The sequence below is a fragment of the Schistocerca cancellata genome, chromosome 1 (assembly GCF_023864275.1).
Source record: "Schistocerca cancellata isolate TAMUIC-IGC-003103 chromosome 1, iqSchCanc2.1, whole genome shotgun sequence".
Taxonomy (NCBI): domain Eukaryota; kingdom Metazoa; phylum Arthropoda; class Insecta; order Orthoptera; family Acrididae; genus Schistocerca; species Schistocerca cancellata.
Genome location: NC_064626.1, coordinates 318,793,970 through 318,820,300, shown reverse-complemented (window position 1 = coordinate 318,820,300; position 26,331 = coordinate 318,793,970). Strand labels below are relative to the sequence as shown.

At 42.6% G+C, this 26,331-nt stretch overlaps 1 protein-coding gene across 4 annotated transcripts in view; it reads right to left on the bottom strand.

Moving 5' to 3' along the window:
• LOC126172942 (COMM domain-containing protein 4) overlaps window positions 1-26,331 on the bottom strand; it is a 551,734-nt gene that overhangs the window by 14,520 nt on the left and 510,883 nt on the right. For all 4 annotated transcript variants that reach the window (XM_049920920.1, XM_049920918.1, XM_049920917.1 and 1 more), the window contains 2 exons: window positions 23,885-23,924; window positions 2,642-2,842 (listed from right to left, as the gene is read on the bottom strand). In XM_049920920.1, coding sequence (XP_049776877.1) covers window positions 2,642-2,842; window positions 23,885-23,924 — 241 coding nt within the window. The remainder of the gene's footprint in view (window positions 1-2,641; window positions 2,843-23,884; window positions 23,925-26,331) is intronic.

Below are 26,331 nucleotides of genomic sequence, written 5' to 3'. Positions count from 1 at the left end.
TTGCACCATTTGGGGAATAAAGTTGGCATAGTACATGATTTTACCCAGGAATGACTAACTGTGTAAGGTTAGTAAGAGCTTGTGCACCACTGATGGCACTGAATTAGCCTTGTGTGGGTGTGATATCTTTGTCACTTAAGTATTTGATATTGGGGGTGAAGAAACTGCTCTTTTCCAACTGACAGCATATGCCATTTTTTGGAGCTGTTTGAAAAGGGATTTGAGGTTCCCATAGAGTTCCTCATGTGTCAACACTGTAATAATGATATCATCCAAATAAATAACACATTGCAGAATATATTTAATCAGTTATTCTAAATAGTTTTGGAAAATGGTGAGTGCACTAGCAACTTCAAACAGTCAGCAGTTGCACTTGCATAAAATGAATGGTGTATTTAATACTAGGAGCTGCCTCAACGCTTCATCAAGCAACATGTGTAGATCTATCTTTGAAAAACATTGGCGTCCAGCCAGTTTAGTCAACGAAACTTTCGGGTTAGCCATTTGATGGAGATCCAGGTCAGACTGGGCATTTATAGTGGACATTTTAAATATCCTCACAAATGCATAAGAAGCTCTACAAAATTTTGGCACCACTGAATGCTTTGAAGAGATGTGAGCAGTAAAATTAAACACACAGTCCATTATTGGTCCAAAAATTCATTTTACGAGGTGCATTCAAGTTCTAAGGCCTCCAATTTTTTTTCTCCGGACTGGAAAGAGATATAAACATGTGCATTGTTTTAAAATGAGGCTGCATTCATTGTCAATACGTCCCAGAGATGGCAGCACCGTACAGCAGATGGAATTTTACCACCAGGGGCGAGAATAAGAACTGTTTTAAAAACTTAAAATGGTGACGTTTTCCTTACTTGAACAGCGTGCAATCATTCATTTTCTGAATTTGCGTGGTGTGAAACCGATTGAAATTCATCGACAGTTGAAGGAGACATGTGGTGATGGAGTTATGGATGTGTTGAAAGTGCGTTCGTGGGTGCGACACTTTAATGAAGGCAGAACATTGTGTGACAACAAACCGAAACAACCTCGGGCTTGCACAAGCCGGTCTGACGACATGATTGAGAAAGTGGAGAGAATTGTTTTGGGGGAACGCCGAATGACTGTTGAACAGATCACCTCCAGAGTTGGCATTTCTGTGGGTTCTGTGCAAACAATCCTGCATGACGACCTGAAAATGCGAAAAGTGCCATCCAGGTGGGTGCCACGAATGCTGACGGACGACCACATGGCTGCCCGTGTGGCATGTTGCCAAGCAATGTTGACGCGTAACGACAGCATGAATGGGACTTTCTTTTCATCGGTTGTGACAATGGATGAGATGTGGATGGCATTTTTCAATCCACAAACAAAGCGCCAGTCAGCTCAATGGAAGCACACAGATTCACCGCCACCAAAAAAATTTCGGGTAACCGCCAGTGCTGAAAAAATGATGATGTCCATGTTCTGGGACAGCGAGGGCGTAATCCTTACCCATTGCATTCCAAAGGGCACTATGGTAACAGGTGCATCCTACGAAAATGTTTTGAAGAACAAATTCCTTCCTGCACTGCAACAAAAACGTCCGGGAAGGGCTGTGCATGTGCTGTTTCACCAAGACAACGCACCCGCACATTGAACTAACGTTACGCAACAGTTTCTTCGTGATAACAACTTTGAAGTGATTCCTCATGCTCCCTACTCATCTGACCTGGCTCCTAGTGACTTTTGGCTTTTTCCAACAATGAAAGACACTCTCCATGGCCGCACATTTACCAACCGTGCTGCTATTGCCTCAGCGATTTTCCAGTGGTCAAAACAGACTCCTAAAGAAGCCTTCGCCGCTGCCATGGAATCATGGTGTCAGCGTTGTGAAAAATGTGTACGTCTGCAGGGCGATTACGTTGAGAAGTAACGTCAGTTTCATCGATTTCGGGTGAGTAGTTAATTAGAAAAAAAATGGGAGGCCTTAGAACTTGAATGCACCTCGTACAAATTGCACAGTGTGTCAAGGTCAGGAAAAGGCACTGTTTTGTACATAAAATAGACTTGGTACATGTATGATGTTGTATGATGTTTTGTAGTTGGCTACCATGGCAGTTCACTGAGAAGAGGAATGGCCATACAGCAGTAAGACACAGCTCGGTACTGGACCCTTCACAGCAAAGGAGAGCTGAGCTGCCAATACAAATCCTTCTGATTAACAACACTTCAGAGCCTGTATCCAGCTGGAATTTCAGGAACTGGCTGAAAACCATCAGGTTCAATGTAAGCTCCTGTGGTAACAGTGTGAAGCAATGTGCTCTCCCCATGCTGTGACTGAGTGCTTAAATTTGCCACAAAATGCAGGCAGCATAATCATGATTTTATTCCAGGAAGGATGTGCAGGAGAAAGCAGCATTGGAATCATAATCTCAAACATTTATAAGAGAACAGTATTAAAAGAATTGTTATAATGATTATGTGGCAATTCTGAAGAAATAACACACACACACACACACACACACACACACACACACACACACACGCACACACAAATGAAAACCAAACAACAACTGTAGCTATTTTGAATGCTGTAAGAACGTTTCAACACATATTTACCATATCATGATGTTGCCTGAAAAATTCATGAAAAGTGACTTACAGCGGAGTGAGTTGTCACGCAGAGCAGCAGTAATAGCAGGTAGGTTGTCACTGTAGACACGACAGAGTGCAGCACTCAGCTCACGTGGCAGCCCCAACTGCTGCAGTTCACTAGAGAGTGCTTCCTCTGTCACCCCGTGGCGTGCACCTGATGTTAGCACGAAAGACACTGCTGCCACGCATCCCTTCACATCACCAGTGTCTGCAACCAGTATATACATTACATGCAGGAGGCACATACAAGTGTGTATCTAATACTGCCTGTGTCACTACTTTAATAGGCAGGAGAATAGAATGATAGAATGCTCCTGTCTGAGAGTAGAGGATATATGAAAGCTTCATTTGGAATGGACATTTTACTTCACTCCATATTCATTTAAAGAATACATAGAAGGAGCAAGTATAAAGATAAGTGGGAGAATATGTAGAAGGATACTACTATCTTGGAGACAAAATTACACTCGACAGCTACAGCAATAACTGTATCACAACAGGCAATCACTGATCAAGTAAGCTTGCTTAATAAAATATGTATGTCCTTAAAAATGCTGCTGTAAGATCAAGAAAGAAATTCCTACCTGGAGCAATACACTGTAAAGAAGTCAGAGAGGAGAAAAATGCAAGTATTTGAACAAATTCAAATCTTAAATTAAGTGGAAAATCTATTACATTTGGAAATAGGCATACAGTTCATACAAGAGACAAAAATGAAATACATAGTACAGATTAATGAGGACTGTGGCTGTAGCTGGTGTGTAAAGCTGAGGAAAGAATTCTTTTTAAAAATATTAAAATATTCTTGATCAAAGAAGAGAGAGGGAGTTTACAACTAAAAGTAAGCACAATCATATAAAAATGATATAATTTTTATCCCACAGCAGAAATTGCACTGATTTTAAACTCCCTGGCAGATTACAGTTGTTTGCTAGAAAAGGACTCAAACCTGGGACCCTTGTCTTCCAAGAAAATATGAAACTTCCTGGCACATTAAAAATGCATGCCAGACCAGGAATTGAAGCCAAGACCTTTGGCTTTCATGGGAAGTTGCTCTACTCAATGAGATATCCAGGCATAATTCACAACCTGCCTTACAGATTTCCTTGGAAGACAGGACAGAGGTACTGGTGGAAGTAAATATCTGAGGACGGATCATGAGGCTTACTGAGTTTTGCTCAGTCAGTAGAGCAATTGCCCACAAAAGGCAAATGTCTTGAGTTACAGCCCTGATCTAGAATGCATTTTTAATCTGCTAGGGAGTTTCATATAAAAATGCTTCATAAAAACATAACATTTATCATAAAGAAGTGAGATAGTGTCTATAAAGAGGATCATTACTGACTGACAAACTTAACTGCGAGAACTGGCAACACCACATGAACTGATATATGAATCTTATTTCTTACTAATACTCATTGTGTCCTTACTATAATTATTGATGTGACTATGAACGTATATAACATTTTTCACTGTGCTTTGTCTTAATGATGCAAGAGGTGTCCTCTAATACAACAATATCAGTAGTAGTAAATAAAATGCATGTCCCTCTTTTGCTATTCAACCAGGTAGTATACAAATGACATTCAAGTTTATTAGTGTCACTATTATAGATTAGAGTGACTTTTGAGGCTACTACAGGAAATTCCATGTACATTCATTGTAGGAACTACATATGTTTTATAAAGGTGGAAAATTTAAGTCAGGATTTGTTAATGGAAATCTCAAGACTTGTCTTTCCATAATTCCAGCGTCTTCTATGTCATCCCACTCAGTCACTTTAGTGCTGCCCCTCACTAAAGTGAAACATTTCTATTTCCATGCATAGTAACGAGTACAAATATATTCCTCTAACAGATTACTTTACTCCCTTTATTTACTGTCTTGTGACAATATAGTTAGCTGGAGCACATCTGATATTTCTGTTCATCAGATTATCACGAGCTGTTCTGTGAGCAATTAAGAATGCAGGACACAAGCAGCTGTGGATAACTGTTCACTTCAGCGTCAATAATGTTTGTCACTTGTCACCCAATCATTACTTTAGGGAACTGGCAGAAGCAGTGAAGAATGGTGGCCCACTTTTTTACACTGGTGACATAATTTGCAGCATGGAATTGTGCTTTTGATGCTGAGTTCAGTGAATGGTAGCTCTTCCAGGTCTGTAATGTTCTGCACTGGATAACCCTCTAACGAGTCACATACTTCCTACAGTTAGGGTTGTCCTGGATACATCAGTTACTCATTAGAAATTTTTAGTGGCTAGCTGAGTAACAAGAGCAGATATGGCTACAAACTGGCACTTAGCACCAAATTTCTTATGTTACATGATGACTACTCACTAACTATAAGCAAATTATAATATTGACCTGCAGAGTGAATATAGTGAAATAGAATGTTATGTCACTGGAAATAAATGCAGAAGTGTTTGTAACAGAGCCCCACAACACACTGCTTTTATGGACAAAACTGTGCATAGAAACACAACAAATCAAATAATTAGTGAAATTATCTTTTGTAAAATATAGCTTAGATAATCCAGGACCTGGTAGTGTGATGTTGTAACAAAAATTTTGCATCTAGCAAGCCAAAAATAAATCAATTTCTTTAGGGATTTTTTTTTCTTTTTTTTTTTTTTTTTTTTTTTTGGGGCGGGGGGTCAAGAGGAAGACGTAACTGTTGTTCAGTTTAAAGAAAGTTTCTGCTGACCATTAGAATTAGATACAGTACTCACAAATTCATTTAGAGACAATGCAAGCTTCATGGAACATAGAAGTGAATTTATAGTAGGTGATGTTAATACATAGAATAATGAGTAAAATCAAAATGTTCCACTGAGGATACAAACATCTTGAAAAACTAATTATAAAACCATTCACCTATATCTGTTTTGCACAACTCGTATATCTGCTCACAGATGGCAGAAGCCAAAGAACACAGAAAAAATCATTTTAAGAATAAAAATTAAAATCCTACACCACTCAAGATACCACCTTCAGCTCCATATTGGTTAGCTAATATTTCTTGCTTTGAATGGCTGCTTAAAAATTAAAACAAACAATGTAGTCATTCATGACATCATATGCTACTTATTCCACAGTAGCCAACCAGTAAAGATTTGGACAAAAGAGGTGATGATTGGTGCCATACAGAGTGGATTTTATGCTGTTTTTCATGTATAATGCAATATTCATTGTCCCTTCAACAACTGTTAGCAGTGTATGATCATTTTGCACTCTGGATGCCAACAGCACAAGGCTCAGGGTGGATTATTTATGTCAGTAGTAGAAGTCAATCCTAGTCAACACTATTATTAATGCAGAATCTGCTCTCATAATTAAACACATTTTTATGCTGTTCATCATCCAGCTGTGTCTTTCTCTGCACTTTCGAGGCAAACTGCTTGGTGATAAGATGTGACAAGTAGCTTGGTGAGTGCTACCCTTACTTGTAGCTCATCATACAATTGCTCAAAGTCTTAGATAATTCTAAGTACAAGAGAAATCTTAATTTGGATTGCACTCACCTTGCGATTATCGATCACTGCTCATCTGATGCAACTGTTGTTTGATTGGTTGGTTGATTTGGGGGAGGGGACCAAACAGGTCATTGGTCCCATTGGATTAGGGAAGGATGGGGAAGGAAGTCGGCTATGCCCTTTCAAAGGAACCATTCTAGCATTTGCCTGAAGTGATTTAAGGAAATCACGGAAAACCTAAATCAGGATGGCCAGACATGCATTTTAACAGTCATCCTCCCAGATGTGAGTCCAGTGTGCTATCCCTGGATGTGAGTCCAGTGTGGTAACCACTGCACCAACTTGCTCAGTATGCAACTATTCTGACTTGAACCCTTGCCCCACTCCTGCCAAAAAATCAGGATAACGAACATGTGCACCCTCCTTTGATCAATGATACACAAATAACATCTCATGTCCGGCACACTGGGAAATTCTTTGGAAGGACCATCTGCATTGCATTTGTTGACATCATCCTGGCCAGTCACAATGTTTACTAATCCAGTGTGAAGGTTTGAAAGATAAATCACTCTTTCCCAAGTAAATACAGTTGTTAAGGCCTCATTATTTTCATATTCGAAGCGTGATTCTTACTGTATTCCAAGCATGGTACCTGAGGTCGAACTCTTTACTGCCCTCTATTATCAGACACACTAATTCAGTGTTTCTACTAATGAATATGATATGGGATGAAGATATCAGCCACACTTTAATTAAATCAACTATGTTAATTTTAATTAGGTTTGACCAAACACCAGACACATTCAGTGATATCAAAGGTACCCTGACACCCATATGTAATGCGGAATTGAACACCAGATGTCAAAAGAAATAGATGTGCCAATATAAAAAGAGGTGAGGACTGTTTTGCAGAGAAGCAATAACAGCAGAATACGTCATCAGAGCTCAGTAACTTCACATGTACCAGTTGCCTGAGTATCAAATTCATCAGATGCATTTCAACTCTTAGAAAGGTGTCCCAAATCGAATGCTGGCAATGTGACTGTGAAGTAAAAATGTGAAGTAATAACCACAGGAAAACCAAGACCAGGAAGAACTCATTCACTGATAGAGAGGGACCGTCGAGCATTGGGGAGAGTGGTTTTAAAAAATTACGTTAAATGAGTGGAAGGAATTACCCAAGTTCAGAAGTCCTACTAGCAGTCCAGTTAGCATAATGACTGTGCATAGGGAGTTAAAAAGAATGGGGTATAATGGTTGAGCAACTCCTCATAAGCCACGCATTTCTGTAGTCAATGCTAAGTGAAGCTGTTGTTGGTGGAAAGAGCAACAGCACTGGACAGTGGATAACTTGAAATGAGTTGGTGACAAATCATGTTAAACCTTATGGCAATCCGATGGAAGGTTTTTGGTTTGGTGAATTCCTGGAAAATATTACCAGCCATTATGTGTAGTGCCAACAGTGAGTTATAGAGGAAGTGAGAGGAAGCAGTTTTACGGTATAGGGTGTTTTTCATGGTCAGGATTTGGTTCCCTTACTGCACTTCAGAAAACGCCAGATGTGGAAGGATATGAACATATTTTACGGCATTGTGTACTGTGTACAGTGGAGGAACAGCCTGGAGACAATTACTGGTAGTACAAGCATACAGAGGACCCTGTCATAAAGCAGCAATGGTTTGTGGGCATAAGCAATGTGACCTAAAGTATCTGGTCACCCTCAAAAACACATTTTTCATACCGAGCGAGGTGGCGCAGTGGTTAGACACTGGACTCGCATTCGGAAGGACGACGGTTCAATCCCGCGTCCGGCCGTCCTGATTTAGGTTTTCCGTGATTTCCCTAAATCACTCCAGGCAAATGCCGGGATGGTGCCTCTGAAAGGGCACGGCCAACTTCCTTCCCCATCCTTCCCTAATCCGATGAGACCGATGACCTCGCTGTCTGGTCTCCTTCCCCAAACCAACCAACCAACCTACCACATTTTTCATATTAGATGAATTAGGTGCATTGTGCTCCCACCTACTGCCAGGTACTCCATACCAGCGACCTCAGCAGTCATGTGGGGGCACTCCGCAGAACTCATGGACTTTGAATGTGGTGAGATGATTCGATGTCATTTGTGTCTACGTCTGTACATAAGATTTCCATTCTCCTAAACATCCATAGGTCCACTGTTTCCAATGCTATAGTGAAGTGGAAACGTTCAAATGGCTCTGAGCACTATGGGACTTAATATCTGAGGTTATCAGTCCCCTAGAACTTAGAACTACTTAAACCTAACCAACCTAAGGACATCACACACATCCATGCCCGAGGCAGGATTCGAACCTGCGACCCTAGAGGTCGCGCGGATCCAGACTGAAGCGCCTAGAACCGCTCGGCCACTCTGGCCGGCGAAGTGGAAACGTGAAGGGGCACATACAGCACGAAAGCGTATAGGCTGACCTCGTCTGTTGACTGACAGAGACCGCCGACATTTTAAGAGGGTCATAATGTGTAATAGGCAGACACATAGCCAGACCATCAGACACGAATTCCAGACTACATCAGGATCCACTGCAAGTACTATGACAGTTGGGCGGGAGGTGATAAAACTTGGATTTTATGTTCGAGCTGCTGCTCATAAGCCACACATCACGCTGTAAATGACAAACGACGCCTCGCTTGCTGTAGGAGCGTAAACATTGGACGGTTGAACAGTGGAAAAACGTTGTTTGGAGTGACGAATCACGGTACACAATGTGGCGAACCGATGGCAGGGTGTGGGTATGGCGAATGCCTGGTGAACGTCATCTGCCAGCGTGCGTAGTGGCAACAGTAAAATTCTGAGGCGATGGTGTTATGGTGTGGTCGTGTTTTTCATGGAGGGGGCTTGCAATCCTTGTTTTTTTGCGTGGCACTATCACAGCAAAGGCCTACATTGATGTTTTAAGCGCCTTCTTGGAGAACAATTCGAGGATGGCGATTGGATCTTTCAACACGATCGAGCACCTGTTCATAAGGCATGGTATGTCGTGTGGTGGTTACACCACAATAATATCCCTCTAATGGATTGGCCTGCACAGAGTCCTGACCTGAATCCTATAGAGCAAATTTGGGATGTTTTGGAACGCCGACATTGTGCCAGACCTCACCAACTGACATTGATACCTCTCCTCACTGCAGCATTCCATGAAAAATGGGCTACCATTCCCCAAGAAACCTTCCAGCACCTGACTGAACGTAAGCCTGCGAGAGTGTAAGCTGTCATCAAGGCTAAGGGTGGGCCAACACCATATTGAATTTCAGCATTACCGATGGAGGGCGCCACGAAGTTGTAGGTTGTTTTCAGCCAGGTATTACATAGTATAACATTCCTGAAATAGAATGGTCAGCCCAGAGAACTGACTTGTATCCAGTGGAATGCCTTTAGGAACTGTTGGAACGTCGACTTTTCTCCAGACCCCAGCAACCAACATCACTACCTTCTCTGGTTTTGGCTTCTGAGGAAAACTGGGTAGCCATTCTTCCACAGATATTTGGACACCCCAGCAGAATCAATCCGTCATAACGAGTGGACACTAACAAGTATCTGGATTCTTTCCATCAGATAGTGTATTAATGAAACAGAGGCCGAAATTTGTTAAGACATACGCCAGAAAAGTATGCACTTTCAGATCTTATGTTTAAGTAATATTTGACATAAAACACTATACCGATGCTTCCTTTCCCGCTTTGATCCGATGGTGGCAGTCTGCCAAAATGCCTAACCTATGTGGATAAATGTAGAACGATTCACACATTTATAGTTATATATAAGTTATTCATCATTGTCGCTGACCTCGGTAACGACTTTCTATCTTCTATTATCAAACAAGTCATTTATTTAGTCTTGTACACTTTGTACTTTAAGCAGATTTGATCTAATTCATTTGTGTTAAGTGCCAGTGTGTTGAAACATTGTGAATACAGGTAAAATTTTTGTGTGAGTTACTAACAACATAGCGTGATGCAAGCCAGTACTACGTATCTACATCTACACGCATATTCCTCATACGGTGCACAGCGGATCCTACCCTGTACTGCTAGACATTTACTTTTCTGTTCCAATCGCAAATAGAACGAGGATAAAACCACTACTACATACCTATTTTTAAGTCATCAGTTTTCTGACTAGTGTGATGTGACCTGCCACGAATTCCTCTCCTGTGCCAACCTCTTCATCTCAGAGTAGCACTTGCAACCAGTATTGGGGCAAAGAGAGGACCAGTCCACTCTGCATTGTTGCCAGATGTATCTAAGATAGTGGTGATGACGTCATCCAAGATGGCGTCGTGTAGACTTTGCAACAGCGCATTACGTCATTCAAGATGGCGGGAAGTTTGAATTTTAGCGGGAAAGTGCGCCCCCCTCCTCAAGAAAAATGGCGTGAAGTTCAAATTCTAACTGGATAATGCACCACAGCACTATTATCTCTACTACGCAAAGAAAATGGCGGGAAGATAGGCCACTTGGGCTAACGTAAGTCACCCGACCGCCACTTCCTCCTAGGAACTGGCGCCAAGTTTGAATTCCTACAGGATACTGCATCATAACCCGGTATTCTCTACTAAGCAAAGAAAATCGCGAGAAGATAGCTCACTTGACCTACCTCCACTAACTTGAGTCACCTGACCGCCACTTCCTCCTACAAACTGATGCCTGGTTTGATATTTGTGTGCCGCGCAGGCTTAGCCGAGCGGTCTAAGGTGCTGCAGTCATGGACTGTGCGGCTGGTCCCGGCGGAGGTTCGAGTCCTCCCTCGGGCATGGGTGTGTGTGTTTGTTCTTAGGATAATTTAGGTTAAGTAGTGTGTAAGCTTAGGGACTGATGACCTTAGCAGTTAAGTCCCATAAGATTTCACACACATTTGATTTTTTATATTTGTGGTAAAAAAATGCCACTTGGGTTTTTTGCTACCAACCTAAGAAAAATTTGGGAAGATAGGCCACTTGTCCTAACTTAAGTCATCCGACTGCCACCTCCTCCTACGAACTGGCAACAAGTTTGAAATTTGATGGTAAACAAAAGTCAATTTGCATATCTCTACTAAGCTAAGAAAATGGTGTGAAAGAAAAGACACTTGTACTAACCTCAGTCGCCAGACCGCCACCTCCTCCTAAGGATTCGTAGGAACCTTGGACATAAGTATTTATTTAAACAATTCCATGCAGGTGTGTTCACCACAAGGTTAGGACTCCAACTGACTTAGTACACACCGCCACCACAAGAGGGCGCTCTCATCTGTGATGTAATCCAAGATGGCGACACCCAGTTATTCATAAAGAGCTCCAGACTCCAACTGACTAAGTAAACATCGCCACCGCCAGAGGGCACTGTCGTTACTTCAGGAGATGACGCAAGTACCGTTAATCAAGATGGCAGCATGCAATGTGTTCACCACGAGGCTTAGTACATACTCACACCACCAGAGTGCGCTACTGTGTACTTGGAATGAATTTTAGCGAATGCCACGCCCATCTGGTCTTGGAAGCAAATAGTTAAAGTCTCCGCCACGATCCTCAACCCAGCAAAACGTCCCCTTACCGATCCATTTTGGCAGGCTAACGTGTAGTAACATGCACAGTGCATGATGTCATCCAAGATAGTGGGGCGAAATGGCGGCAAAACAGACCTGAACACAAGTCTTTATTTTGCAGCCAGTGTCTCCACCACGAGATTTAGAGTCCAACTGACCTAGTACACGTTACTGCCACCAGAATGTACTGTTATCCCTCCTATGACCTAATCCCAGATAGTGGTCTGTAGGGGGAAGATGGCGCGAAACTTACTCAGGCTGCACTGGACTGCTGGGGAGAGTAAGGAAGGAGTGCACTCTATTCATTTTCGAACATTTTATTTAGTGATGGAGTATATTTATCACACTAATACAAAACATATGCTTGGGGTCACGACACACAGCCCACAGATCTCTAAACTACTCCTAAATAATGCTCTAGAGACACGCAAACAACTCCTAATTTACGCAAATAATTTAAGTACAGACATTCAGACTCTTCCTAAATAATGAAGCACAGTGATGTATAGACACACTCAGTACTCATAAACTGTCCAAATAACGCATAGCACAGTGTACAGACCCGTTCCCAAAATAATACATCAGACACGCAACCAACGTACGCAGACACCGCCCCCTGTCCACTAGAGCGCATAGGAGGCTACCGACAGCCCCACCTACTGAGGCGCCCGTCAGCTGTCAAACCACACATAGCTGCCCACAGGCATGGATACATCCCTTTTCATACTTGACACTAGAGAAATTCCTATCACAATACGTGTTCACCTAGATGCCAATGATAACATGATTGGACAGGAGCAAAGACTTACATACAGAGTGCAGATGCTCATGCGTTTGGCCGACGTGTCCGATGTGGCTAAAAGTTGGGTCTATTCACTTCCCGTTATACCAACCTCACAGAATTCCAAAGTGCAGCCACCATACGCGAGACACCTCTGGACAGCACGCACTTTACCACAGATGGCAGAACAGCACAGGCTGCTTCCATCTAACGGAACATACGAGATGCGTTCAGCCGTGCGTACCCACCGCAGCGTGGCTCTCGCCTCGCCGTGTAACGTCTGTGTAGCGACTCGTCTTCTAAAACGTTCTCAACGTTAATCTTACGTCACATGGCATTTAAAAAAAAAGAGCCTAGTCGACCTATCGGGAATTGTATATTGTCACAGAATAGCTTGTATGCACGGAAATTCTTACCCTAACAGAAGGTGTTTACGAAAATAACATCGAATGCCGTCTTCCCAGCGCTCCTAACGCGTTAACCCTTCCAGATTTCAACATACGCAAACGTTCCCTCTGCTATGTAGAGACTCCTATATCCCAGCACAAACGATGTGAATGAATCTAGCATTCTGATTGGCTCTTATCGAATTTACCCGCCGAATTATTCATGCCACCGGTATCGAAGCACCATCCACCTATTCTTTCTCGGACTACCCGCGGTTATTTTACACAGATCGGTAAGCTGAATTGACAGTTAAACCCGCAAATTTATCTCCAGAGTATCAAAAACATTCCAGACTCACAAGAATATTGGAAGCCTGGAATATATTTACCAATGTAACTACACTTGAAAATTACGATTGCTGCTACAGTTTGACACCAATCAATGTACAGGTAATGTCTCCTCTTGATGACTGTGCTTCAGTATCTATAGCGCATATAATTTTCCACTTAAAAACTCTCTCTCATACCCTTGTTGTTATCGATGTGCTGAATCTATGCGTCCCTCACGATAGGACAAACAGTCATCCTCTCTAGTCATGCCATAACATAAACCATAGTATCTTTACAATGCAATATATACACATTTTACACAATGTAAGCCACAGTAAATTTACAACAGAATATATACACATTTTACACAAACAGTCCAGTTACCTTTTATATCTGTACAACACCCGAAAAAATTATCGTACGCCTACACTCACACAGGCTATATGTTACAATGCTCCCCAGTCCTAGGGAAGCACTGTCAGCCTTTTCTTTCTTTCTATAGACCCGACATAACATTGTACCATTTTCGCGATACTTCTCCATATCAAGCACTAGACGGCATCCTACCGATCGCTAACGCAACATATTTCCCAACATATAGACTCGAAATCATTTCTCTACAAACACGAAACTTTAGCTACGTGAAATGTGCTCTAGACCACTGACTAACTAGCAACAAACACATTAAAAATCATATTTCCACCCGCAAATACCGATCTCGCTGATCTAACATACTCCAAATCATCCATATAATTTACAAGCCAACTACGGTCTTTCCCATGTCCAGAGAACAGGCAGACGTATCTTCCACATGTCAGATGCACACACCACAATCGATCTTCTCTCAACTAAATAAAGACGCAAAATGTGCAGAAGCAGTCAACCGAACAGTTTACATGGGAGGGAATAACGGTCCAGCGCAAACGCACCTCTGTACACAATCTTGTCAAATTTACACTTGATCACGAAAGCCGCCCATCTTAACGATCGCGATCTCAATTGAACGTCATTCGACAATGTGCGAAGTATCGGAAATACACCCTACCAAAGGTAGTGGCTCTGGAAATGGAATATCTATGCCCGTCATACGACTGAACATACTCTTCCCATTGCTAACACAGTACTCCAAGTCAAATCCATACCTTCCCTACAACAGGGCATAGTCATCTCCTTTCCACATACACATTCTTTATAAACCTGATGTTCAAATATGTAAATATCATGCACCCACCAATACTACTAAATAATACTTTGACTGTTAATTCTCGAACACAAAGTATATCAGACAGCGCTCTACATATTTCTAAGACCTCGAGCGTAGTACTTAATTTACGATCCATCTCTCTGTGTATGGGAGTCACATAGCATTCTCGTTGTCTTAGGGTAAAATTTAGAGATTGAAAGACCATCCTCACACTGTCATTGACCAACCTGCCATGCAGCACCGTTACCGAATTAATCTGCAACCGATCAGAAGAAGACCGCTACACTCCACGTCTCGTGAATGAATCGAGCTTTCCGAGTCCTAACCCGTCCAAGTGCACCAGTTTTCTCACGATGCGACCATGTCGAGGAGCTTAGCACTCCTTATCGATGTATAGTAACAGATTTCAAAGTGCTGTGATGTAATAGCAGACAGTTAAGAAGAACAAGAAAGAATTAATTTTTATATGCGATGGTGTTCCAAACGGATGGAGTTAGACACATTTTTACGTAAATCATCCAAGCTATCAACTCTGAAGAATTGTTCTAGAGTCTAGGATCGGTACCTGGAAGGTATTGGTAAGAGAGAGAACATAAACACACACACTCCTAAGGCTGCAACGTTCTGAACTTAAAACGGGTCTATAATGTTAGATCGCCTACGTTTCCAACCTATCAGTTAGATTAGATTAGTACTTGTTCCATAGATCATGAATACGACACTTCGTAATGATGTGGAACGTGTCAGGTTAATAAAAGGTGTCTATATACAAGATATTACATTAGACAAAATATTATATGACACTCAATAATTTTTTTGTGGAGGTTGGGAAATTTCCCACTTACTATATCCAAAAATTCATCTAATGAGTAGAAGGAGTTGCCATTAAGAAATTCTTTTAAGTTCCTTTTAAATGCTATATGGCTATCTGTCAGAATTTTGATGCTATTAGGTAAAGGACCAAAGACTTTTGTGGCAGCATAATTTACCCCCTTCTGAGCCAAAGTTAGATTTAATCTTGAGTAGTGAAGATCATCCTGTCTCCTAGTGTTGTAGCCATGTACACTGCTATTACTTTTGAATTAGTTCGGATTGTTAATAACAAATTTCATAAGTGGATATATATATTGTGAGGCTACAGTGAGGATTTCTAGCTCTTTAAATAAGTGTCTGCAGGATGATCTTGGATGAGCTCCAGCAATTATTCTGATTACACGCTTTTGTGCAATGAAAACTCTTTTACTCAATGATCAGTTACCCCAGAATATGATGCCATACGAAAGCAGAGAATGAAAATAGGCGTGGTAAGCTAATTTACTCAGATGTATATCGCCAAAATTTGCAATGACCCTAATAGCATAAGTAGCTGAACTCAAACGTTTCAGCAGATCCTCAGTGTGTTTTTTTTTTTTCAGTTCAACCCGTCATCAATGCATACACCTAGAAATTCTGAATATTCTACCTTAGCTACCGATTTCTGATCGAAGTCTATATTTATTAATGGGGTCATTACATTTACTGTGTGGAACTGTATATACTGTGTTTGGAAGTAGTTTGGAATGTGGCGTTGTTAATATTGAATTGTGAGAAATATATTGCAACCACATTATATATATCCTTCTTCCCCGTTTCTCTACGATGGACCATCTTATCGAACTGTAAAACGAAAAACAAACTTTTGTAAAATGCTCACTCTGCGTGATACGAGCTCAATATAGCTTTGCGGAGATGTATAGAGTCCACTGTTCACATCCGATCACGGTTCAGAAATTATAGTAGGTCTGCATCAGGCCTATATAAAATGGTCGTTAGCAGCATAAGATGCAGGCTATGTCACGTGACTGATGCATCTGGTCAGAACACTGGAAAAAAATTGACCTGCAGCATCTTCTCCTTCTCTAGGATGAATCAGTCAACCATTAACTCGTACCTCGTTACAGCTCTATCTCAATAGATCGACCCATCTGCTCTCGGTTATCCTTTAGCGCAGATGCAAGTAAGTGTAGGGGTGAATAGTTCTCTGCCCTCCTGAAAAGCGCCAAATACAGTACTAAACTCCCATGTACTGGTACCTCAATAAACGTACAGTATAATACTACCTCAACAGAAAGAAAATTCACTGCCTCCCAGATTCCCTTCGTTTCGATGTCAACGTTTTCCCAGATTCCTCTTGCTTTCACATACTTGCCCCCAGGTACAAATTATTTGGCGCGAACCAGAAGATACGCAAGTACTTCCTCAACTTCCTCAATTTCCAGCATTTTGGTGTATATTCAGTCAATTTATACCTATTCACTCGTTATTTTTCGCTCTGTCCAGAGGTGTCTCGCGTATGGGGGCTGCGCCTTGGAATTCTGTGAGTTCGGTATAACGTAAAGTGAACAGACCCAACTTTCATCCACATCCACCATACGCATGAGTGTGTGCGCTCTGTATTAAAGTCTTTGCTCCCGGCCGATCAGATCATCGGCGTCTAGGTGAACACGTATTGTGATAGGAATTTCTCTAGTGTCAAGTATGAAAAGGGATGTATCCACATCATCCCTGTGGGCAACTGTGTGTGGTTTGACAGCTGACGGGCGCCTCACTAGGTGGGGCTGTCGGTGGCCTCCTATGCGCTCTAGTGGACAGGAGGAGGTGTCTACGTATGTTGGTTGCGTGTCTGATGTATTATTTTGGGAGTGGGTCTGTACACTGTGCTGTGCGTTATTTGGATAGTTTATGAGTACTGAGTGTGTCTATACATCACTGTGCTTCATTATTTAGGAGGAGTCTGAATGTCTGTACTTAAATTATTTGGGTATAGAGTGCACTCCTTCCTTACTCTCCCCAGCAGTCCAGTGCAGCCTGAATCATTTTTGCGCCATTTTCTCCCTACAGACCACTATCTGGGATTAGGTCATAGGAGGGATGACAGTACATTCTGGTGGCAGTAATGTGTACTAGGTCAGTTGGACTCTAAATCTCGTGGTGGAGACACTGGATGCAAAATAAAGACTTGTGTTCAGATCTGTTTTGCCGCCATTTCGCCCCACTATCTTGGGTGACATCATGCACTGTGCATGTTAGTACACGTTAGCCTGCCAACATGGGTGATTAACGGTACTTGCGCCATCTCCTGAAGTAACGACAGTGCCCTCTGGCGGTGGCGATGTTTACTTAGTCAGTTGGAGTCTGGAGCTCTTTATGAATAACTGGGTGTCGCCATCTTGGATTACATCACAGATGAGAGCGCCCTCTTGTGGTGGCGGTGTGTACTAAGTCAGTTGGAGTCCTGGCCTTGTGGTGAACACACCTGCATGGAATTGTTTAAATAAAGACTTATGTCCAAGTCCTTTTCCCATGAATCCTTAGGAGGAGGTGGCGGTCTGGCGACTGAAGTTAGTACAAGTGTCTTTTCTTTCACACCATTTTCTTAGCTTAGTAGAGATATGCGAATTGACTTTTGTTTACCAGCAAATTTTAAACTTGGAGCCAGTTCCTAGGAAGAGGTGGCAGTCGGGTGACTCAGGTTATTGGAGGTAGGCCAAGTGAGCTATTATCCCGCGATTTTCTTTGCTTAGTAGAGATAACAGTGGTGTGAAGCATTATCCTGTTGGAATTCAAACTTGGCGCCAGTTCGTAGGAGGTGGTGGCAGTTGGATGCCTTAGGTTAGTACAGGTGACCTATCTTCCCGCAACTTTCTTAGGTTGGTAGCGAAACCCCAAGTGACGTTTGTTTACTGCAAACATTGAATCTTGGCGTCAGTTCGTAGGAGGAAGTGGCGATCAGGTGACTTAGGTTAGGGGGAGGTAGGCCAAGTAAGTTATCTTACCACGATTTTCTTTGCTTAGTAGAGATAATCGGGGTGTGACGCAGTATCCTTTTGGAATTCAAACTTAGCACCAGTTCATAGGAGGAAGTGACGGTTGGGTGACCTAGGTTAGCCCAAGTGCCCTATTTTCCCGTCATTTTCTTCGCTTAGTAGAGATAATGGAGATGTGGTGCATTATCCTGTTGGAATTTGAACTTCACACCAGTGTTCTGGGAGAGGGGGGTGTGGCACTTTGCCTCCAAAATTCAAACTTACCACCATCTTGGTGTCATCATGGCCGCCGTCTTGGATGATGTCATGCACTGTTTCCAAGTCTACACGACGCCATCTTGGATGACGTCATCGCCACTGTCTTGAATACATTTGGTAACAATGTAGAGTGGACTGGTACTCTCTTTGTCCCAATACTGCGGCCTACATCCTTAACTATTTTCTGGATGTATTTTAGTCTTTGTCTTCCTCTACAGTTTTTGCTCTCTATAGATTTCTGTAGTACTATGTAAATCATTCCCTGATGTTTTACCAGATGACCAATCATCCTGTCCCATCTCCTTGTCAGTGTTTTTCATATATTACTCTCCTCTCTGATTCTGCACAGTGCTTTCTCATTCCTTAGCTAATCAGTCCACCTAATTTTCAACATTAGTCTGTAAGACCACATCTCAAAGGCTTCGAGTCTGTTTTTTTCCGGTTTCCTTGTGGTCCATGCTCCACTACTATAGAATGTTGTGCTTTAAACGTACATTCTCAAAAATTTCTTCCTCAAATTAAGACCTATGTTTGATATGAGTAGACTTCTCCTAGCCAGGAATGCCCTTCCTGCCAGTGGTAGTGTCCTTTTGATGTCCTCATTACTCTCTCCTTCGTTGGTTATTGTGTTGTCTAGGTAGCAGAATTCCTTAACTTCGTCTATTTCGTGACCACCAATCCTGATGTTAAGCTATTCGCATATCTGGGAGCCTACTCCGTATGCACGTACCTTCGTTAACAGTCTGCAAGGGGGCACGATATCACACGCTTATCGGAAATCTGCTGCTCTCATTTCTGCTACTTCTCGTTACTTTCGTCTTTCTTCGATTTACTCTCAATCCACATTCTGTACTCATTAGACTGTTCATTCCATTCAGCAGATCATGTAAATCTTCTTCACGTTCAGTCAGGATAGCAAGGTCATCAGAGAATCTTATCACTGATATGTTTTCACACTGAATTTTAATTCCACTCCTGAACCTTATTTTTAATCTCCATCATGGTTTCTCCCATAAGTCCAACCCCTCGTCCAAGTCGTGGGAGATGGGCAACGGCACAAAGTAGGGGACTGCCTGTAGGGGCGATGTACAGCGGGGACTTCGTGTGCCCCAGGACCGCTACGGTAGCTGAGAAGGCTCTATGGGAACCCCGAAACGTGACGGCTAACGGGGCTCTGGTGAAGCTGCGATAGGCCTAGCAAGCCAGTAGTGGATAAATCAACTGCTTTTAAAAAGGGAACATGCCTCGGATCACGGAACGGATTTAAAGGAAACCGACCAAGCAATGGAAAAGGATTACGAGATGGTTTACGACTGGGCACCTTAAACGTAAGGACTCTAACTGGGAAGTTAGAAGAAATTGTAGAAATGATGGAAAGGAGGAAATTGGACATCTTGGGACTTGCTGAGACTAGGTGGAGAGGAGTTGGTGAAAAACCACTAAGTAAAGGATGTAAACTGTACTGGATAGGGAATGAGAGGGGAAGAAATGGAGTGGCAATAGTGGTCAGAGAGGGTCTGCAGGAGGAGGTGGAAGGTATCAATGATCGAATGATAAAAGCCAGAGTACGAGTGAAAGGAAAAAGCATTGAAATCATCCAAGCATATGCCCCACAGGTGGGGTGTACAAAAAAGGAGAAGGAGGAATTTGAAGATGACATGCAAAAGCAGCTAAATGGAGGTAATCAGATTATAATAGGGGACCTCAATGCACATGTTGGCACAGACAGGAAAGGATTCGAGGAGATAATGGGACCAGAGGGCTGGGGGAACCGAAATAGAGAAGGAAAATTGTTGCTGGAATTCTGCAAGAGGAATGGGCTGACGATCGCAAATTCCTGGTACAAGAAGAGAAGTAGTCACAAAATAACTTGGTACAGTGGGGACTGGTCCCAAACTTCAGTAGTAGACTATGTACTAGTGGATAGGCAGATGATGAGCAGCCTCACAGATGTTAAGGTCGTTCCATCTGAGGCCTTAGACAGTGGCCATCGGCTGTTGGTAGCCACCCTGAGAGAGAAAAAAGATAGGAGGGCAACAGATATACAGGAGAAAAGGTTGAAGACATGGATGCTGAAAGAGGATGAACGGAGGACCCAGTACCAGACACTGATCAGGAAGAAGCTGCCAAAGGAAGATCAGAGAACAGTGGAAGAAGAATGGGGAGATTTTAAGAGGGCCCTAGTTGAGGCAGCTGAGATTGTGTGCGGAAGAACTAGCACAAAGAGGAGAAGTAAGGAAACCCCATGGTGGAACAACATATGTAAAGAGGCAGTACTTCGAAAGAACAAAGCCTTCAGAGAATGGTTCCAGACCCGAACAGAGGAAGCTAGGGTAAAATATAAGGAAAGCAAGAAAGCGGCACAGACCATAGTAAGGGCGGAGAAGAAGAAGTGGATGGAAAAATGGACAAGAATGTTAGAAGAGGACAGTGAAGGGAACAAAAAAGTACTTTACACCATGGTAAGAAATAAGAGGAAGGACAGAAGCGAGTGCCTGAGGATCATGGATAATAATGGAAGAGTTGTGGAGGAAATGCATGAGCTCAAAAAGATTTGGAAGGAGTACTTTGAAGATCTGTTGAATGCCGCCAAGCGGGTAACTAACAGCGATGGAGAGCCTAAGGCAGCAGACGATGATAATAGTGGGGAAATTGATGATCTAACTTGGAATGAAGTGGAAGAAGCCATAAAGAGGATGAAAGGGGGCAAGGCACCAGGTTGGGACGAAGTAACAGTGGATATGATACGAGCAGCAGGAGAAGTAGGAACCCAGTGGCTATACAGAGTGCTGAGGGTGGTGTGGAAGGAGAACAGAATTCCTGAGGATTGGAAGAAAGGAATTATAGTCCCGATCTTCAAGAAAGGGGATAAAAGATGGTTGTCGTCTTGCAAACGTCCCCACTCAGGGATCGAGACGTGGCTGCACGATCCGTTACAGCCATGAGGATAAGATGCCTGTCATCTCGACTGCTAATGATACGAGGCCATTGGGATCCAGCACGGCGTTCCGTATTACCCTCCTGACCCCACCTATTCCATATTCTGCTAACAGTCATTGGATCTCCACCAACGCGAGCAGTAATGTCGCGATACGATAAACCGCAATCGCGATGTGTTAAAATCCGACATTTATCAAAGTCGGAAACGTGATGGTACGCATTTCTCCTCCTTACACGAGGCATCACAACGTTTCACCAGGCAACGCCGGTCAACTGCTGTTTGTGTATACGAAATCGATTGGAAACTTTCCTCATGTCAGCACGTTGTAGGTGTCGCTACCGGCGCCAACCTTGTGTGAATGCTCTGAAAAGCTAATCATTTGCATATCACAGCATTTTGTTCCTGTCGGTTAAATTCCGCCTCTGTAACACGTCATCTTCGTGGTGTAGCAATTTTAACGGCCGGTAGTGTACTTAAGTCCTCAAGCTATTCGCATGCCTGGGAACGTACTCCGTATGCTTGTACCTTCGTTAACAGTCTGCGGGAGGGCACGATATCAAACGCTTATCGGAAATCTAGAAATATGAAATCTGCCTGTTATCCTTCATCCATAGTTCGCAGTATATCATGTGAGCAAAGGGCAAGCTGAGTTTCGCATAAGCGAAGCTTTCTAAAACCGTGCTGATTCGCGGAAATAAGCTCTTCGGTGTCTAGGAAATGTATTATATTGGAACTTGGAATATGTTCTAGAATTCTGCAGTAAACTGATGTTAAGGATACTGGTCTGTAATTTTTGGGGTCCGATCTTCTTATATAGAGGAGTCACCTGCGATTTTTTCCAATTTGCTTAGGCCTTTGTGCTGGGCGAAAGATTCAAGATAAATTAAAGCTAAATAAGTGCCGTGGCGTGCCAGTACCATAGAATACTCTTTGTAAAACCGATTCGGGATTCCATCCGGACTTGGTGACTTATTTGTCAACTCTTGCAATTGCTTCTCTACGGCAGGGATATTTATTACTATGTCGTCCATACGGGACTGTGTGCGATGGTCAAACGACGGTATGTTTGCACGATTCTCAGGGACTCAGTATTCGAGAAGAGCGAGTTATGAATTTCGACTGTGCTACAGGATTTCTTTGGTATGACTAACACTTATTGAGAGAATTTTGAGATGTTTCCTGCTACAAGATCAAACCCGATTTCCTGACGCATCTTGAGTCAAGAGAGTTGGTACTTCGTTTAATGAACGTCATGCTGATGGGACGATAAATTCTATTCCTCATCCTCTATGACCCGTGTGTACTCATCGCAGTGTACTTTTGTCCTGAAATAGTTTTATTCCCCTAGATATTTAGTCCACGATAGATCTCTTTGGACTGTGTGACTTTAATTCAGTCGACTATTACCTTCAAGAATGTTTAGTCGCTTTCAGCGGCGATTTGTGATTTCAATAGTAGGTAAGGCCGAGAACTCGTTACCAATGTGATGAAATTGTCGAAAGCGCGAGAGTGCTACAGATTTTTACCCCTTTAATTATTCCCTACAAATACTTATACTTGCCAATTCTATCTAATGCGTACGTTGCGAAAGCAGCTAAAATGCTCCAAAGGAACAGGAAGAAAGGTACAAATAACAGACTTTGTCAAGCAAACGCCTTTAGGAAGCAAGGACTTTTTAGCAACTGAAAGTCACCCCATGTTTCAAGCCCTTATTTCATCCTAATCGTTTGTGAAAACTCCCATTAGATGGTGACACGTTACCATATTCTTATGAACTCAGCCGAAACATTTACAAACTTAACCTGCCAATGCCTGAAACAAAAAAGTGGCTTTAGAACTGCGAAAACAACGGTATTAAATGTCGACACGGTTGTTGACGTATCAAAGCATAATACAAAAATGGAGAGACAGCGATTTGACAGTGAAGATTCAGTCACTTTGTTGCTTTCCGTTAATTGTAAGCATCGCAAGGTTAAAATCGTGATAATCTTGGTACGACACCCATGGGTTCATCTCACTGAGCCTTCTGAAAGCACGTGAGAGCTCCGTAAAAATCAGGCCCCAAACCTCGGCTACATGAAGCTATTCGACATTTCAAAGCGTAGCCTTACGACTAGCTACTACCTGTTTTAAGAAAGAAAAACTATCACTCTACGTCAGCGGTTATAAAAACGCAGACTTGCAATATTTAAACGGGTACGGGAAATATTCGAAAGGCTTCCCGATAATTTTAATTCTGTAACTAATAATTGAAAACTAGGTCTTGAAGTATCTGTAGAGTTGACTCTGTGTTAGAGCGTTTAACAACGGGACGTGCTAGTTGTTATCTTAGACGAAGAGAAAGTGAATCCCCGGAATGAAGAGCACGGCTGCTGGAGCGGCGGCGAGCAGGGTGTGGCGGCCGGCTGGCTTTGACAGACGCTGCTCTGCTCATTTCCTCTGCGTCGCCGCGTGTGCCACACGCCCCCGCATTGCAAGCGATGCGTGGAATTGTCTGACGACTTACCATATTTTGCATCCGCCGTAAGCTTCTTAACTTTGTCGTACTGAAACACAAGCAGAAATGAAATTGTTTTAGTATTGCAGTATTGATACCATCTCTTGGATACCGAAATTACGCCAGAACAAAAAATTGTGACATTTCCATTGTCATTTTGTCCGTGGTGGATCTCTCTGAACTGTTTGACTTTAATTCAGTAAATCAAATACTGTAATCAGCGACAAAATTGTGAATTCCTTCGATAATGTTTCAAGAGGCGGCTCTTATGTTCAACATTACGTAAGGAAAATGTACTACAGACCCAAATAATTTCAGCAAATGAGACAATTCGTAGCACCTCGCCATCGGCTGCACATTGCCTTCCAGCTCCAAAAAGTAAATCCCGTTTATATTATTTTTCTCGCTTATTATGTGTAGCCAAGAGTTAATTGGATGTGTGCTTGCCTGGGAGAGTGGGAGAATGGACATGATGGAGTGGGGAAGTATGGAAAAGCCTGGGAAACTTAAAAGACCCAGATAGCTCCCGATGCCAGATTAACGACTGGTGACCATAAATATGAAACATCGTGAATTTCATCCCCAGTTACCTCCAACTTGTATGTCATTTTCGCAGAAGAATTAATGGACAACAAGAAAATTTAATTATTAATTACGATAGTAGCACGAGGTGTACCCTGCAAGTAACTTAGTCTTGTTTACCCCTTTAAAATGAATTACCGAAATTCTTTATTTTTATTTTACCGTCCTCCTTTTCTTCTCATTTTTCTAGAGGGACTGGGCAGATAAGAAGGGAGTTCCAAAATGAATGCACCGTTTCCTGCAACTGACGCGATAATGGCTTTCCCGTACAAGACAACTAACAGCGGCTTATAAGACAGTGCCCGGAATACATTGCCAGTAAGCAACGAGACCCAGCGAGGTCGTGCTATGGTTAGCACAATGGACTCTCATTCGAGAGGACGACGGTTCAAACCGGGTCCGGCCATTGTGATTTAAGTTTTCTGTGATTTCCCTAAATCGCTTCAGGCAAATCCCGGGAAGGTTCCTTTGAAAGGGCGCGGCCGATTTCCTTCCCCGTCCTTCCCCCATCCGATGGAACTGGACCTCGCTGTTTGGTCCTCTTTCCCAACTCAACCAACCAACCAATCAACGAAGACTGAACGGTGGTCAGTGGCTAGGAGGGAGGCTAGAGTTAAGCATTATGTACACTTTAATTGAAGTACCAGTCTCGAACTGGTTTGATACTGTCAGGCATATCTTCCTGTGTATTCTATAATCTTCACATCTCCGCATACCAACTACACAGCACTGTAAAAAATCTGTTACACAAAAGGAGGCAGCCAGAGTGGCAACTAAAATGGATGTTCATTTAGTCGGTGACCGGCTTCGGACTACGCCCATTTTCAAAGTAAGTTTGCCAAGTAAAATTTCCGTCCAGTGGGTACATTTGTATACGGTCCCAACTAATGTTCATTATAAAAAAATTTCCGACAGACGTCGAGAAGGGCTCTGCATGCAATGGGCATTTTTGATATCCTGCAAAAGGCTACTGCTTGCATTCGCTTTTCAAAACTGCACGCCTTCAATGCGATAAACTGGACAGCAGCTGACTGGAAGTGTGTAGTGTGGTCCGATGATCGCGATTTTTCGTCTTTTCTAGTTACAAAGGCACGAGAGCATCGATGGCCCAATGAGACATATAACCCGCAGGGAGTGTAGTTCAAATCGAAGATGGTTTTGTAAAGTTTTGGGGGTGTTTTTCGTACCACGACTTGGGCTCATTCGTTCAGTTTACCGTCAACATAAACTAGGTTGTTTAGTTCTACGTTCAAGGTAATCAAGTGTTGACCTTTTTATAGCTTCATGATGAATATTCTGTAGACAGTCCTGTCGTCCAGGATTCATGGAACTGGAAAAATACATTCCTAGTCTGACGAACGAACCGACTGGACCGTAGAGTCTCCCCACCTCAGTCGCACAGAAATATATCTGGGACTGTCTGAAACAGTAGGTGAAACGAAGCAAGCAACATCATAGCAATTTGGTAGGTATACGGCATCTAATGGATGGCTAGGGCTGGATATGACACTCGTGAAGAAACTTGCGGACTATCTTCCTTGCCGAATTGAGACTATTGTCAAGGTTAGAGACACTGGTCATGGTAACAGGTTGTTTCCTGGGGGTGATTAATCTTTTGTCAGATGTACTTATGAGGGACCAAGATACAACGAGGGCGAGATGTGTTGTGCTTGATCTGTCTTTCCTGAATGCCGGTGCTGTTTTCAATCAAGCTATGTAATCTTGCTAGGAGCTCACGTTCAGGTCAGTTAAATAATTTGTTGCCAGGGATGATTTAGATGCGGAAATGGCTATAGCTATTTTTGTAGAAGTGAGTAAAGTTTGCAGTCGTGTCGCTGAGTACGTTGTGAGGCGGCCTTTTTCCCGCGGTGGTT